At 44.9% G+C, this 15,708-nt stretch overlaps 1 protein-coding gene across 1 annotated transcript in view; it reads left to right on the top strand.

Annotated features, from left to right (window-relative positions):
* IARS2 (isoleucyl-tRNA synthetase 2, mitochondrial) overlaps nt 1–15,708 on the top strand; it is a 38,956-nt gene that overhangs the window by 19,414 nt on the left and 3,834 nt on the right. The window contains exons 15-18 of the mRNA XM_083605022.1: nt 9,902–10,010; nt 10,122–10,224; nt 13,521–13,646; nt 15,060–15,191. Of these exons, the coding sequence (XP_083461148.1) occupies nt 9,902–10,010; nt 10,122–10,224; nt 13,521–13,646; nt 15,060–15,191 (470 nt within the window). The remainder of the gene's footprint in view (nt 1–9,901; nt 10,011–10,121; nt 10,225–13,520; nt 13,647–15,059; nt 15,192–15,708) is intronic.

Genomic DNA, 15,708 nt, shown 5'->3' with positions numbered 1-15,708 from the left:
TTTATAACAAGACTATCTGGTTAGAGCTTTTGTGCTGACAGTGGTAGTTTGAGGGAAAGGTCTGGGTAATTGTACTTAATCTATGGGTTAAAGTCTCCTATAATCAAAGATACAGAATACTATATTCCAGCAAAAAAAGGATTATTAAGAACCTATGTTCCCTAACTGTAAAGAATAACCCTAATTAAAAGCCTTCTATCCCATTTTTTTCATGTTGTAAACTGTAAGGGGGTGGGAGGCAGATATCTACATAGAGATATGTGAGCAGTTAAGAACGAATTATTTTTTGTTTGCACAAACTTCGCCCAATTTCAGTCTCAAGACAGAAGTGTGTTTGAAAACATATATTTTTCTGCTTTGTTTTTCTTTGAACTATTTACAGGCCACTTTTTCTGAATACAACTCATTCAAGGCAGCTCACATTTAAAAAGTCCAACATAAAATCCATAATACAAAACACGGTTTAATTTTGGGCAGAGCAGTTATAAAACAGTATGTCAGTGCGTGTATTAATAACAAGAACACACACATATTGATAGACAGTTGACGCTGAATCTGTTTGAATGGAAGGTTTCTCTTAGGAGCACACATAGCAAGATTACATTTGCCCCCACCCCCAAGGTGTTGTCTGCTTTTCACATTTTGTGAATATGTTTTCCCCTTTCTTTCCTTTCCCGTTTTTCTCTGTAAGGGACTTTACAGTGCTTTGTAGAGGCCCATGGAATATAGTTCTTTGGCAACAAAAATTCCCCCACAATGCACATACTTGCATGATACACTTTCACAGTGCAGTGCTATGCATTTGGACTTTTTTTTAAAAAAAAATGATATTTATTAGAAGTTTCAAAAATTACAGAAAAAAGAAGAAAAGAAAACAACAAAAAATTTAACAAAACATACATAACAATGCATAAAAAGGGAAAAAAAGCATAAAAACCAATACAACAATAACAATAATAAAAAAAACACGTCCAATATTCCATATCTTTATCTTTCATTTACTTGTTTCATCGACCTCCTCACACCTCCCTTTTTGTATTCTAGTTTAGTTATTTGTTTCAGCAAATTCTTTCCATCTTTCTCAATTTTTATTGGGTAGTTTATCTTAACAGTCTAACCTATTAATTAGCTCAGCAAATCCTTTCCATCTTTCACTATATTCTGTCGTTCAATTTACCTTAATTTATTTTAACCTTATCTTACCATAAAATACCTTAAAGCTTAAAACTTAATATTTATTTGTACATAATTCCTTATATCATATCTACTAAAGCCAAATAGTTTCATTCCAACATTTTTCCTAATGCTCATTAATTTTACACTAATTCCCAAAATAAATTTTTTAAAAATTTTCTTCCAATCTTCATCCAACATCTCTTCTTCCTGGTCTCGGGTTATGTCAGTCCTTACTGTCCATTCCATCTAGTCCATCAACCTGGTAATCTTATGTCCGAGGCTCTTAAGTCTTTTCCATGTCCCTTCTGCAGATCTTCTTCTTGTTTGTACCTGCACTTTACCTTGTCTTTTGTTGATTTCTTTCTTAATTTCTTTCCTTTCACATTGAGGAGTAGGTCTCGGGGATACTCCAACTCAAAAATATCTCCGTCTCTCCTCAGCAGATCAGCCCATTCCCCACAGTCCCATTCCCCACAGTCAGTAGTATAGTCCAGAGAGTATTTAAAAGCATGTTTCAAAGTCCCTCCAAAATTAAGGGCCCCCACAACTCCAGACCCCCCCAGCCCACTCCAAATTCAGTCTTCAAGAACAGCGGCTTATGCTCCTGCAGGGCCTCGGGTCTCTCCATTTGTGTTACTTGAGGTTCAACAGCAACCTCCTCCATTATCTTCTGCATTTGCACTTGCCCTGTCAAAACAGGTTCCTGGGTTGGTTCCTGAATGGTTTCTGTATAAATATTCGCTGTTTGTCCAAAATTTTTGACTGCAACAGTCATCAAATCCATCTTCTCATGCATCTGCTCCAACAAAGCGCTTGTCTTGCAAAAAGCAAGCACCAAAACTTCTTCCAAACACATTTTTATTCAAGGTCAGAGTCTGGTCCCACGATCCTAATCTCCACAGCTGTAAAATCCCCAGATCGACTCCAGCAACAATTTAACAAGCTCCCTCTAGAGGAGACAATTTCTATTTGTATCCATCTTTTGAAAGCAGGTCCAACAAAAGAGAATTACTTTCATTTTTCAAATTTTTTGTTTCTTTTAAATGCAAAAGGCAACATTGGAATCAAATTGTTTCTCTTCTTTAACTATCTGTCAAAAGACGTTCTGTGATGGGATGTTGAGCTGCTTGTGCGTAAAGTTCCTAATCCCTCAGTGTTTGGCTAAGTCCACAAACCACTGTCTGTAACGGAGCGCCATAAGCATGGCTCCGTCAGTCGCTGGCAGAATCCGACAGTGGGCGTTTACGGAATTTCTTCCAGCATAACAGCTCCTTAACGGAAACACGTCTTCTGGACTCTCTACGTGACAATTTCCGGCGAGGAGTGGGTGTCCCTAATGGAGGTCCTGAAACCTCCTCGCTGTTCTCGCTGGAATTGTCTCTGAGCCAATCTTCTGACTCGCCTTCCCTTGGAGCTCTTTCTCGCCCCCTGCTGGTTCCCTCCTCCGCTGATAAGTCTCTCTCAACCTCTGGGAGTCCCTCCACCACCTGTTCTTCCGATGACAGTTCCCTGACATCCACCTCCCCTCCAGGGCCCCCTCCACCCCCTCCCCTCCCTTCCCTTCCTCTGCTGGAGGCGAGGGAGCAAAACCCCTGAAAGAACTTCCCTCATCTTCCGAAGTCTCGAACATTTTCCTCCACCGGTTGCTGTTTTGGGTTTCTAAGTACTCATCCTCCTCGGAATCTATTCCTTCTTCCCACTCTGACCCCGTGAATCCTTCCAATTCCTCCTCCTCGTCGGTGGTGCCAAAGTACTCTCTCCGGAACCTCGCTACTGACTGAGGTTTCCTGGGGAACCTTTGATGGAACGCTTCGAGCAAGACCTCGTCATTGACTTCCTCTGCCGTCACCCAGGTGTTTTCTGACTCCGGTTCCCCTTCCCACGCTACCAAATACTCCACCTGATTACCCTTCCACCTGGAGTCGAGGATTTCCGCCACATGGTTGCTGCTTTCCCTCTCTTCTACGACAGGTCCCTGTGGGAAAACCCCTTCTTTCCCCCCCCTATACGGTGACAGTAGTGACCTGTGGAACACTGGATGCAGTTTCATGTGGTTCGGTAACCGGAGTCTGAAAGCTACGGGGTTAACCTGTTGCATGACCTCAAATGGTCCCAATCTTTTGGGTCTCAATTTCTTGCAACCCCCCTTGAACGGCAGTCCTTGGGTGGACAGCCACACCTGATCCCCCACCCTTATGGTTTCACCTTCCCTTCTGTTCTTGTCTGCCTGCTTCTTATATTGTTCTTTGGCCCTTTCTAGGTTGAGTTGGAGTTGACGATGGATCGCTTCCATTTCTTCTACAAAAAGTTCTGCGGCTGGGACGCTCCATCTCTCCCCTCCTCCCCCTGGAAATGCCCTGGGGTGGCACCCATAATTAGCCAAAAAGGGGCTCATCCCGGTGGACACATTCTCCGCATTATTGTAGGCAAATTCCGCCAGCGCCAACTTTTCCACCCAATCGTTCTCTCTGTCATTGACATAACACCTCAGATATTGTTGGAGGATACCGTTTGCTCTTTCCGCCTGCCCGTTGGTTTCTGGGTGCCGGGCAGTCGAAAAATTGACCTCCACGTGCAGTAAGCTCATGAGCTTCCTCCAGAACCTGGACGTGAATTGTTTGCCCCGGTCTGAGACCACCCTCAAGGGGGCGCCATGCAGTCTAAAAATATGTTCTACAAACAGTTTAGCTGTCTCTTCCGCCGTGACTGCATGTGAGCAAGCTACAAAGTGGCCCATCTTAGTTAACAGGTCTACTACTACCAGTATGGCGGTTTTCCCCTTGGATTTCGGCAGATCAGTCATAAAATCTATCGATACCGCCTCCCATGGCCTCTCTGGTGTGGGCAACGGTTCCAACAACCCCGCCGGTGCCCGCCTTTCTCCCTTGGCTCGCTGGCATTGGTCACACCCTCTTACATACTCCCTTACATCTTCCCTCACTCTGGGCCACCAAAATTCCCTGGTAACCAACCACATGGTTTTGTGTTGCCCAAAATGCCCTGCTGTAGGGCTGTCGTGCATCTGTTTGAGTACTCTCCCTCTCAATTCCCCTTCGGGTATATATAGTGCCCCTTTGTAATACAATGCCCCGTTTCTTTCTTCAAAACCTCCGGAGTTTTCTTGCAGTCGGCTCAACACTTCTCTGACGTCCTTTACATGCTGCTCCTCATTCTCTGAATAGACTAATACGTCATCTAGGAAGGCCACACAATTCTTGTAGAGCAGAGGCCCCAGCACGTGGTTCATGAACGATTGAAAACATGCTGAGCCTGCTTGTAATCCAAAGGGCATAACGAGATATTCGAAAGCCCCTAGGGGGGTGAACATCGTTGTCTTCCATTCATCCCCCTCCCTTATCCGTATCAGGTTGTATGCCCCCCTTAAGTCCAGTTTAGTGAAAATTTTTCCCTTCCTCACCCGGGTCAAAATGTCATCAATCCTGGGCATGGGAAAGGCCACTGGTTCCGACACTGCATTTATGCTCCGGAAGTCCACTACAAGTCTAGGTTTATTCGTGTTTTTTTTGTCCACAAAAAACACTGGGCTGCCCCCCACCGCTCTGGACTCTCTGATGAAACCTCTCTTCAGGTTTTTGTCAATAAACTCCCTCAACTCCTGCATTTCCCTGTCTGACATGGCATACAGCTTGCCCACAGGGAGCTGGGCTCCAGGGACTAGATTGATCTGGCAGTCAAAGGGTCTATGCGGTGGTAGTTTGTCTGCTTCCCTTTCGCTGAAGACATTGCTCAGGTCAGCGTATTGTTTGGGCACCTTTCCTTTGTCCGTTACTTCTGTTCCTGCTAGAAAGGCCTTAGCCCCTTCTGGAGCCTTGCCCTCTTTGCAATGTTCCAGGCAATGTGCTGACCCAAAGGAGACCACTCTCTGATGCCAACCCACTAGCGGATCATGCAACGCTAGCCAGCTCATCCCCAAAATAATGGGAGCCCCTCCCAAGGTGGCCACATGGAACGCTATTCTTTCGGTGTGCCTGGCTACCCTCATTACCATTGGGACGGTCTGTAAGCTGACTCCTCCTCCCAACAGCTCTCTCCCATCGATCGTGGTCACCTGCAAGGGGTTGCTTAAAGGGATAGTCTGTATCTGGTGTTCTGCTGCAAATTCCTTGCTCATAAAATTACAGGAGCTGCCTGAGTCCAATAACGCCCTTATCTTTAAGGGATGTCCGTTTGGCAGCTCTAGCAACACCTCTATCACTAGGGCTGGTCTCGGAGGTTCTGGCGTGGGCACTTTTACTGCTCCTTGGCCTGACTGCTGTGCCCTGATGGTGGCAGTCAGGCGCTGGCTTTTACTTGGTCCTGTCCTTCCTCCTCCTTCCCCCCAACAGCTCCTGCCATCCCTTGCCATTCCTTTCTTTGTGGACAGACTCTGGCAAAATGACCTGGCTGCTGGCAGAGATAACATTTCTTGGGGCTCTTCCCCTCCTTCTTCCGCCCTTCACTGGGATTTGAAACTGCCCGCGCGCGCGCTGTTCCAACTTCCATCGGCTCTGCGGGCGGGAAAGCTGGCTCCGGAATCTCTGGAATGCGGAAATCTCTCCAACGCTCCCCTTTCCCTTCCCGCTTCTCCAAGGCTCTGGCCTCCTGGCGTGCTCCAATGGTCAGCGCTGATTTGGTCAGCTGGTCCATAGACTCCACCCTGGGCGCCCGGGAAAGTTCATCTTTCACAGCCGAGGAAAGTCCCTCTTCGAAAAGCATTTGAATGGGTTCCGCTGACAGATCCCACCCCAATTTGTGTATCAACATAGTAAACTCAGTCCAGTACTCACGGACAGATCGGCTCCCCTGTTTACAAGCCATCAACTGTCTGCGCACCACTCCCTGTTCAATGTCGCTGGAAAACATCAGGTCCATGGCGCGAAAAAACTTCCGTGCGTCTTTCAAGACTTCATTATGCCCTGCCATCAGGGGTCTAACCCAGTCTTTCGCCCCTCCTTCGAGATGGCTAATCACAAACGCCACTCGCAATTCCTCATCGGGAAAGTCATCAAACTGCAGATTAAGAGCATACTGCATCTCTGTCCTAAAGGCTTGATAGTTCCTGGGATCCCCCCCAAACTTCTGCACCAATCCTGGCATCTTTCTTGCTTGTGGGGGGGCCTTTGCCTTTTCTGCATCCTGAGCCCTCCTCTCATCGAGCCTCGCCGTTTGCAGCGCTAGCTGGACCTCCAACACCCGGTACCTTTCTTCGAGGCTTGGACCGGCTCCAGCTCCTCCTGCTTCTCCGGTTCCGGCTGGGTTGCTCATGATGCCTTCTCTGCACAAGCTGCTTTCAGGGACTGTCGGATTGCTGTGATGGGATGTTGAGCTGCTTGTGCGTAAAGTTCCTAATCCCTCAGTGTTTGGCTAAGTCCACAAACCACTGTCTGTAACGGAGCGCCATAAGCATGGCTCCGTCAGTCGCTGGCAGAATCCGACAGTGGGCGTTTACGGAATTTCTTCCAGCATAACAGCTCCTTAACGGAAACACGTCTTCTGGACTCTCTACGTGACAATTTCCGGCGAGGAGTGGGTGTCCCTAATGGAGGTCCTGAAACCTCCTCGCTGTTCTCGCTGGAATTGTCTCTGAGCCAATCTTCTGACTCGCCTTCCCTTGGAGCTCTTTCTCGCCCCCTGCTGGTTCCCTCCTCCGCTGATAAGTCTCTCTCAACCTCTGGGAGTCCCTCCACCACCTGTTCTTCCGATGACAGTTCCCTGACACGTTCCATTCACAGTCAATGAACTTCCCCAAAAATCTCTGTCTCTGACACCCCGTTCCCAGGTTTGAGACAGTGGAAATTTATCTTTCTTTACTCTCTCTCCTGCAGGTTTGAACAATCAAAATTCCCCCTCTTTACTCCTGCTTCCAAGAGGGGTTTTGGTGGTTAAAACTGGAGGAATTTTAGACCTTTATATACGACTTTCCAGACTTTAGCTTGCACAATTTTTGCTTCAGTCTATTTACAAAAGCGGAAGGCGGACTTCCTGTTTAGAACCTTCCCGCATCAGTGCCAAATTAAAATGTTTCTTAATCCAATTTTCCGTTCTACTCACAGGTACTTGTTTAGAGTCCAATTGTCCACAGGAAAAAGTCAGCGCTCTCCGGCAACAGCTGTGCGGCTTCACTCCGTAAAAATAGCGGTCGATTCAAAACACCGCGCCACTCACCCCACGTCGCTTCGGGTCCCCGAAAAAGGGGTTTCCTTGCGAGTAGGGGAGGCGCTCCTGGTGTCAGCCGAATCCCACATTCCCAGGCTTCCTCCGCCTGGGATTTTTGAAGGGTCTCCGCCTTCGCCGCGGCGGCAAGACCCGATTTTCGCGGAGCAGGTTCCTCTCGATCAGAGGAACTCCGCCATTGCCGATGGCGCTAACCCGGAAGTGCATTTGGACTTGATATCCCGCCTTTCACTCCCCTTAAGGAGTCTCAAAGCCGCTAACAATCTCCTTTCCCTTCCTCCCCAACAACAAGGTGAGTGAGGCTGAGAGACTTCAGAGAAGTGTGACTAGCCTAAGGTCACCCAGCAGCTGCATGTAGAGGAGCGGGGAAGCGAACCTGGTTCCCCAGATTACAAGTCCACCACTCTTAACCACCACACCACACTGGCATTTGTTTTGCGGGCATCCCACTTCTTTCAATGGGGGATTAATCCAAGTGACTTTTTACAGGAATGCAGCTTTGTCGAGCTGAAGTCTTTCCCCTCCATTTTTTAAATTGAAAGCTTGAGGTTTTCATCTTAACCATCTCCAAATAAAATCTCTGCAGGAAGTTTCCTGTGCCCTCTGGACTGCCAGAGTAGTGCCATGTTTGCAGTGGGTGTGTAATCAGAGCAACAACATCCTGCCATTAAACCTTACGCATGTTGGGAGCCTTGTGTGCATTGCATTTCACTGAATTATAGTGTGTGTGCCTTGTGTGTGTGTGTGTGTGTGTGTGTGTGTGTGTGTGTGTGTGTGTATGTGTGCGTGTGTGTGTGTTTATTAAATTTGTATCCTTCCCTTCCTCCCAAAGGAGCCCAGGGCAGGTTACCCTATCGTGACTTTAAAAAATGAAATGAAAAATAAAATCAAAACATAACATAACATCTAAAAACAATAAAACGTCTAAAACAAATATAAGAACATATGTAACCAAATCATGTCTCTGCATGGGCCCCAGACAGACCATTGGGTCATCATCTTGGGGACCCTTAGCCAATCATACCAGGGAGGAGAACTGGCCAATTAGGAGAGAGTGAGGATGTTAAAGAAACAGCTAGTTAGGCAGGATAAACCTGTTTAATTTCCTTAGGTGACTGAAAAGGATTTAGGAAGGGGCTAGAGGTGCTTTTATGTGAAAAGGAAAAGTGGATAGCCATTCTAGAAGGAGATAGTTTTAATAGAAACTCTTCTGTTGCGGAGAATTATAAGTAAAATTCTTGTTCAAATGTGAAACAGTTTTTCTGACAGAAAATAAGTACAGTGGTACCTCAGGTTACATATGCTTGAGGTTACATATGTTTCAGGTTACAGACTCCGCTAACCCAGAAATAGTACCTCAGGTTAAGAACTTTGCTTCAGGATGAGAACAGAAATCTTGCTCCGGCAGCGCAGCAGTAGCAGGAGGCCCCATTAGCTAAAGTGGTGCTTCAGGTTAAGAACAGACCTCCAGAACGAATTAAGTTCTTAACCCGAGGTACCACTGTATTGTGTCTTTAATAGTGAACTGCCAAGCTTTATCCTCCTTTCAGGTTTAGTCAAGAAAAATACAGTTTTCGTTTCCATCATGCCTCAGCTTTAATTGATACCTACTTCAGGGAATGAGTTGTCACAGGAACCCCCGATATCAAGAGTTCCTGTTTTAGGTTTATATGATGTATTGAATTCTTTGTTGTTTGAGGAGGGGAGTGACCAAGGTGAAATCACTCCAGACTTTGCTCCCATCTTCACTGAAGGAGTGTGTCACAAGGCCCGCTGAAAGAAGAAAAGCTTTTGGCAGGTGCCTGCCTAATGTCAATAGGCAGGGAGTTCCAAAGTACAGTTGCTGCCGCACTTAAGGCATGACTTTAGTGTATAGGTGTGTTACATAGTAAATCACTTCTCTGTGACCTTTGTCACGTTGTGCTTGTTACAGCAGAATTTAAATATCAAAATTCCTTAAACAAACAGCAGAGGGCTGTAAAAATGGTGTGACAAAGGAATCTGTGAAAGGAGTAACTGAATACTGCTGTGGAGGGGAAAAAATGAAATGTTGAAGTTCCCATTGCAAGGCAAATTAGATTGTTTTCATAAATATGCTCCCTCATTTTCATAGGTTTAATATGGGACAGAGGCCTTATGCTAGGGGAGGAAATGCAAGTGAATGAGGTTTCTTCTTGCATAAGACTTCAGAGATGTGAGAAGATGCACTGGCCAAAATTCTACCTTTCCCACTCCTATTCAGGTCACAGGAGGTGTGTCTTTTATTGAATCAAACCACTGGATTCACCCTTTTATTTGGGAGTAAGAAGCTTAACAGTACTTGCACTCTGAAGTCTTTTAAGTGTCTTTAAAAATGGTTAGATTTTGTATTTTATTTATGAGGCATGTTCAGATTGTGTGATGGTGGTGTGTGTGTTTTTAAAGGCTTTGTGTAAACTTTGCTGTAAAGCTGTCTTACGGGTTACATTAGTATAACACGGCATTAAAGCAAAAGCTCCACAGCAGCTAAATTCCTGCTTTAAAATGCCACTTTTTTCTTGACTTTCTTCAGATGCAGGTGAAAGGGCTGATCTATACTTGGAAGGGAAAGACCAGCTGGGAGGCTGGTTTCAGTCTTCTCTCTTGACCAGCGTGGCAACACGAAAAAAGGCACCGTTTAAGTAAGTTGATGCTTCTGGAACCAGATATCACGGGAAGCAGTGAACACAGTACATCGTAACTATCTGTTGAACCTCTGGATGGAAATGACAGCGTCAGGGTCTTTCTTCTAGGGCTGTTATGGTTCATGGATTCACTCTTGGTGAAAAAGGAGAAAAGATGTCTAAATCGATTGGCAACGTTGTTGATCCGGATGTAGTCATCAATGGCGGCAATGTGAGTATTGCATTGTTACGTTCCCAAATCACAAAATTCAGTCTATTAGTTTCTCAGAGTAGCAATGGTTCAGCTAGGTCCGATTATTTACTGCCTGAAATAATTTGCTTTGCATTAAATCCATCCCCAGCTCAGCAGTGAGAGAAGAATTACTAAGAAGGTGGCAAGTAAGACATGTTCTTAGGGTATCACAGCAGCAGAGTACCCATTGTGCGGAAGGATAAAGTAGCAAATGATGGGCAAGTCCACTGCTTGAGACTTTGGAGAGCCACTGGGCTAGAGGAACCAATAGGGCAGCTTTCTATGTTCTGGAGTTGAAAGGTTTAGCTGAGAGCATAGCATGCAGGATGAGTGGGTAGCTTAACCAAGATCAGGCTGGAAGGGAGGTAAAGGCAGATGCATTGGTGAAAGAGATCATAGGCATAATAAACACTGACTTATCATTATGAGAACAAGCCTTAGGTGCTCCCACCTCCCCTCCTCTGTTGTGACTGCGAAGAGGAAGTTGGAAGCTGTCACTTCCACTTCAGATTAACCACAGTTTAAGAGTTATGTTCAAAGTGATAAAATTGCACTTAGGTTAACTGTGGTTGCTTGAAATGTAAATTACAAAGCTGGTTTTCCCCTCCCCCCAACTAACTATAGTTAGAATTAACTAGTATAGGATTTGGATGCAGCATTAAACTGATTTAATAGAAATCTGAAGTGAAAGCCTCCAACCTCATATTTCGCTAGAGGAGGAGAGGTGTGGAGGAGCACGAGTCCTAGGTTTGTGCATGTCACAATAAACCATGGTTCAATTGCCATATTCACACCAGGTCTATATGTCCCTCAAATGTTGGCTTCTAAGCTCATCTTCCACGTGAATTACTTGTGCCGTATTAACGTAAAGCGGTCTCAAGGACATGGTTTTGTTACGTTTCAGCTGTGTCAGCAAGATACTTTTGAGTACCCAAGCAACCCTCTTGCCTTTTATATAGAATTTTGGTGCACTGGGTGCATGCAGCAGTCTCTTAGGATTAGGTACGATATTTTCAAGATCATGCATGTTGCTTTTATTCTAGAATTTCCTGTTCAGCAGGTTCTGTAGAAGAGTACTCGGAAGTTGTTCTGTGCCTAGTCCGGTTATACTGAAACTTCATTAAAACCTCAGTCTGCTTCTGATGGCTTTAGAGGGAAGGGGAAATATGGCACGAAGGTAACACTTCGCTCCAATTGTTGAAAAGAGCAGATTTTTATTGCTGCTGATGGAAAAGCTTCCTAAAGTGTCTTTCTGAAGCTGAGCTTCCTTGTGTATCCTGAAACAGTCGTTGAAACACAGCCCTTGGCAGCCTCGCTTGCATATATCAATCATCATAAAAACAGACCAGTTTTATTGCTGCTTTACCTTGCTTATCAGTGCCTGTTCTGCGGGGGTGGGAATGGTTTTCATGCCTGGTGGCTTGAAGCTCAACTTGTGCTTGACTTAACGTTTTGATCAACTGTTTAGCTTGTGTATTGATGTTCACTGCCCAGCTCCTACCTGGTCCTTTGGCTGCTCTGGCTAGATTTGATAGACCCCGAATTTCTACTTTGCCAGAGCTCTTGGATCTGGGAATGTGGAGCAATCCCCAGTGAATTAATAAGGGTTCAGCTACTTGATGCCATACCATGTGCCAATGGAGACCAGGACAGCAGCATCTTTAAATGGGAATCAGTAGCTAGACCCTCTACCCAAGCAACCCTCTTATTTTATATAGGAACATTTTGGGTCTGGTTCTTTGACCTTTATCAAACAGGTCTGTTCTAATGTATGCTTCACATGTTGGCTGAGTTGTTCTGTGCCACCATATCATTTTAAATTTAGAAGTTCTGATATCAGGATTTGAAGGTAATCCTGGTATTTTATTTGTTCTGATTTTAATGTGTATGAAGGAAATATTTAGCGTGCAGGTTGGTTTGGGAATGTATTTTCCTGAAGTTCGGTGCATGCTACAATTGTTACTCCAGTACTCCTCTTGACCATGCTTAGTTTTTCTTTTTTGCTACTTATTATAGCGCAGTTCAGATGGCAGATGACAGTAATGAGTTAGAGGAAAATAGAAAAAGGAGGGGAGGTGAGCAGTTGGGGAGCGGAGAGAGAGGAAAAGAGACGAGAGTTGTATAAATTGTTTCACTACATACTTGTAACTGAGTTGCTTATTCTGCTAGGGCTGCCCCACTCCTTGTTCAGTAAGGGGGATTCATCTTTTGGAGCAGACCTCCCAAAGTAAACAAGCACAATTCTAAACAGGAGGAGAGAAATTGGCTGCAGCTTTTGCTAAACCAGGCTTTAAAAATTTAATGGCTGGGGCTAGGGGAATTGTTAGCATGCTTGAGGCTGGCAGAGGAGGGGCATAGAGTTCTATCTGTCCACAGCATTCTACTACATTTCTGTGCCAGGGGAAGAAATGGGGAACAGACCATCTCCTGCCTTACACTGAGTCAGACCAGCGGTCCACCTAGCTTAATGGCAACTCTCCAGGTTTTCAGACCAGGAGTCCTTCTCAATGATTGAACCTGGAGCCTACTACCCCTAAACTATGGTACTTCCCCTTTCTCTCTAGGCAAGAACATCAGTAGTTGCTGTGTAGTAGTTTTTACAGCAGCAAGGAACTTCCCTGCACGCCCCCATGTCTGTGACTTGAAAGCTTTTCAAGTAAAAAGTAATGCTGATCCTTTGATGTAGCTTGTCCTGCCACAATCCTTGATGGCTCCAAGTTGACAGCAAGTGTGGTTTGACTTTTCTCTCCCTTCCGCCCCCCCCCCAAGCTTTGCACTAGCAAGCATGACATAGGTGTGTGTGTGTGTGTGTTGTGCTCTGCAGAGCAATAAGGAACAGCAACTATGCTGCTAATTTTCATTTGAAAATCTCTGGTCCAGTTGAATTGTGGGGTGGCTGCATGTCAAGATTTCATTCCAGAAATCTGTAAGCAGTTGGTGCTTTTTGTGCTCCAGGAAAATGTGTGTTGTCAACGAAACATGCTAGGTAGACTTCCAACGTAACGCTTAAAGAGTTTGTTCCATTTCTGCTTGCCTGATAGAACAGTCCTCCTCCCCACCCCACCCCGGTTCTGGGGGTTCACCTGACCTGAGCGGATTTGGGAGAGGAGAAGAAGAGAGGAAAGTCCTGTTGCACTAGCAGGAGTTGTTGTGCTGGCTTCCAGTAGCAGAATGGAGCTGTTGGCTCTCACCCACTGTGTAAATTCAGCAGGTTTGCAGAGCTAGTCTCTCTCTTTTAATCTCTCCCCCTACCCACCCAATCTTTACACTCACAGGACCACAGTACAGACCCTCCATATGGCGCCGATATCCTACGCTGGTGGGTGGCAGAGTCGAATGTCTTTGCGGAAGTTCTTATTGGGCCAGCTGTGCTTAACTCTGCACGAGATGACATCAACAAGGTAGGAAGCCAAGAGAATAATAACAACAGTAAGAAGAAAAACAGAGTGTCTCCTCTTCAGTAGGAGCCATTTCAGATTTAAAACTGTCAGTTTGTTTTGTAGAATGCATAACCAGGAAATAATGTTTGAGATCTTCTCTGTAGTTTCTGTTTCAGCTACCACTTGCTGCAGCCCAGCCTTAGATAACTTGACAGGAAAGGGCAACAAAATACTTGCAGTGTGATTGCATTCAGCTGTTTGTTTGCTTCCTATTCTTATGGTAGAACTAGATGTGTTTGTCATGGAATTCTCCTCAATACTGATCCAGAGCAGAACTCCAATGTATAGTTAGCAGAGTAAAAACTTAAAACACATTGCAGGATTCCCAAAAAATAGACCAGAGGCAATTGTATTTCATCCAGCAGAGCTACTGAAGACAAATGAGCATAATGGTCACAAATCTAATACATTCAGGATTGGCACTGTCCATAAGAAATCCAGTTGCAGCAGACTTAACTTAAACTTACAATAACTTACAATAAGACTAAACTTTAGTGCTGAGTATACTATGTGCAGAACACCACACCAGAAGGAAGAGAGATAGAAAGAGAAAGTGAAACCCAGGCTCCTTCTGGCCTTTTTTTAGCCAGCATGACCTTGACAGAAGAGATAACAGAACCAGTTTAAGCCAGCTGTACTCAGCTTCTCTGAAGGAATAACCCAAACATCATGAACCTTCTGCTTGTTTCTTTCACACAGAGAAGCTTCCTCTTGAATTAATTAGAATATGAAAGATCTCTACACATCAGATCAATACTTTCTGCACTAAGGGATGCAAACTGACAGTATTGCAGCCAACTCAAGGCTGTTGTCAAAGCCCAGTGTCTCCTACTCTTCCCACTTGACAGGCCATTCAGCTGGAATTTTGGGAAACTGATGTTGCATCATGTGATGCGTGTGCCTAGGCAGTAAAGTCCAGCTACCTTGTGTTTGCCATAACTTTCCTTTCCAGCCCTAGGGCCTTGGCACTGATAACAATTGGGCAGTCCTCTGATCTGGTATTCCTCCATTGTATATTGCAAGCCACATAGAGCTTTGGAAAGGAGAGGAAGGGAAGAGCTGAAAGCATTTGGAGATCATGTGACTTCTTGACATGATTTCAAACTCCTTTAGGATCAGGGAGGATCACCTTGAGGTGATTTCCAGGCAACTATAAACAGTCTCCTTTCTTTCCACCCCAAATTGTGAAACAAAGCTTGTATTGGAAAAGTGACCAGATAGGAGTCTCCAGCATTCTCAAGGAATTAGAAAAGCCTCTGAAATGTTAATGGCACTATTGGTAGCAAAACCTGTTTTAAATTATTACTGCTGTATCATTCTGGATTTTGTGGAGTTATCCTGATTAATGCATGTTGCTGACTGGTTTGTTGATAGCTTCGGAACACGCTCCGTTTCTTGCTCGGCAACCTGGCCGGCTTCACTCCGGAGACGGACACAGTCCCCACATCAGAGATGTATGTAATAGACCAGTATATGCTCCACCTGCTGCAGGGCTATGCAAACAAGGTAAGCAGGGAAGGAGGAGGACTAGGAGTTATAAGTGCATACAGCAGAAGGATGTGAGCCTTTGAGCAGTCAGCTCTGTGAATTACTTAGAAGAGAGGTTGGATTGAATCATATTTAAGCTAAGGTCCTAGTAGTTAGACAGTGTTTTGTCATGAATGCCAATCTGGAGCATAAGAGAGACCCTCCTTATGATTACAACAGGCTTGCGGATGTTTTTAATGATTGACATTTTATTATGTTTTTATATTTCGCTGGAATCCACCCAGAGTGGCTGGGGAAATCTAGCCAGATGCGCAGAGTGTAAATAATATTTTTTTTATTATTATTAAATAGCATTTTGTACTCAAAGCATAGAGAATTTTAAATATGAATTGGGGAGCCCCTAGTGGTCATAATTCAGCCAAGGCATTATTTATTTTTTATTTAGCACATTTGTTAACCGCTTCACAAATCCAAGCAATGTACAATGGGACAAATTTAAGATAAAATGCAAATTCAAAAAAACCATTAAAACCAT

The sequence above is a fragment of the Podarcis filfolensis genome (genome assembly GCF_964270895.1).
Source record: "Podarcis filfolensis genome assembly, chromosome: 3".
NCBI lineage: Eukaryota > Metazoa > Chordata > Lepidosauria > Squamata > Lacertidae > Podarcis > Podarcis filfolensis.
The sequence above is the reverse complement of the archived record's forward strand: the minus strand, read 5'-3'. Positions and strand labels throughout refer to the sequence as shown.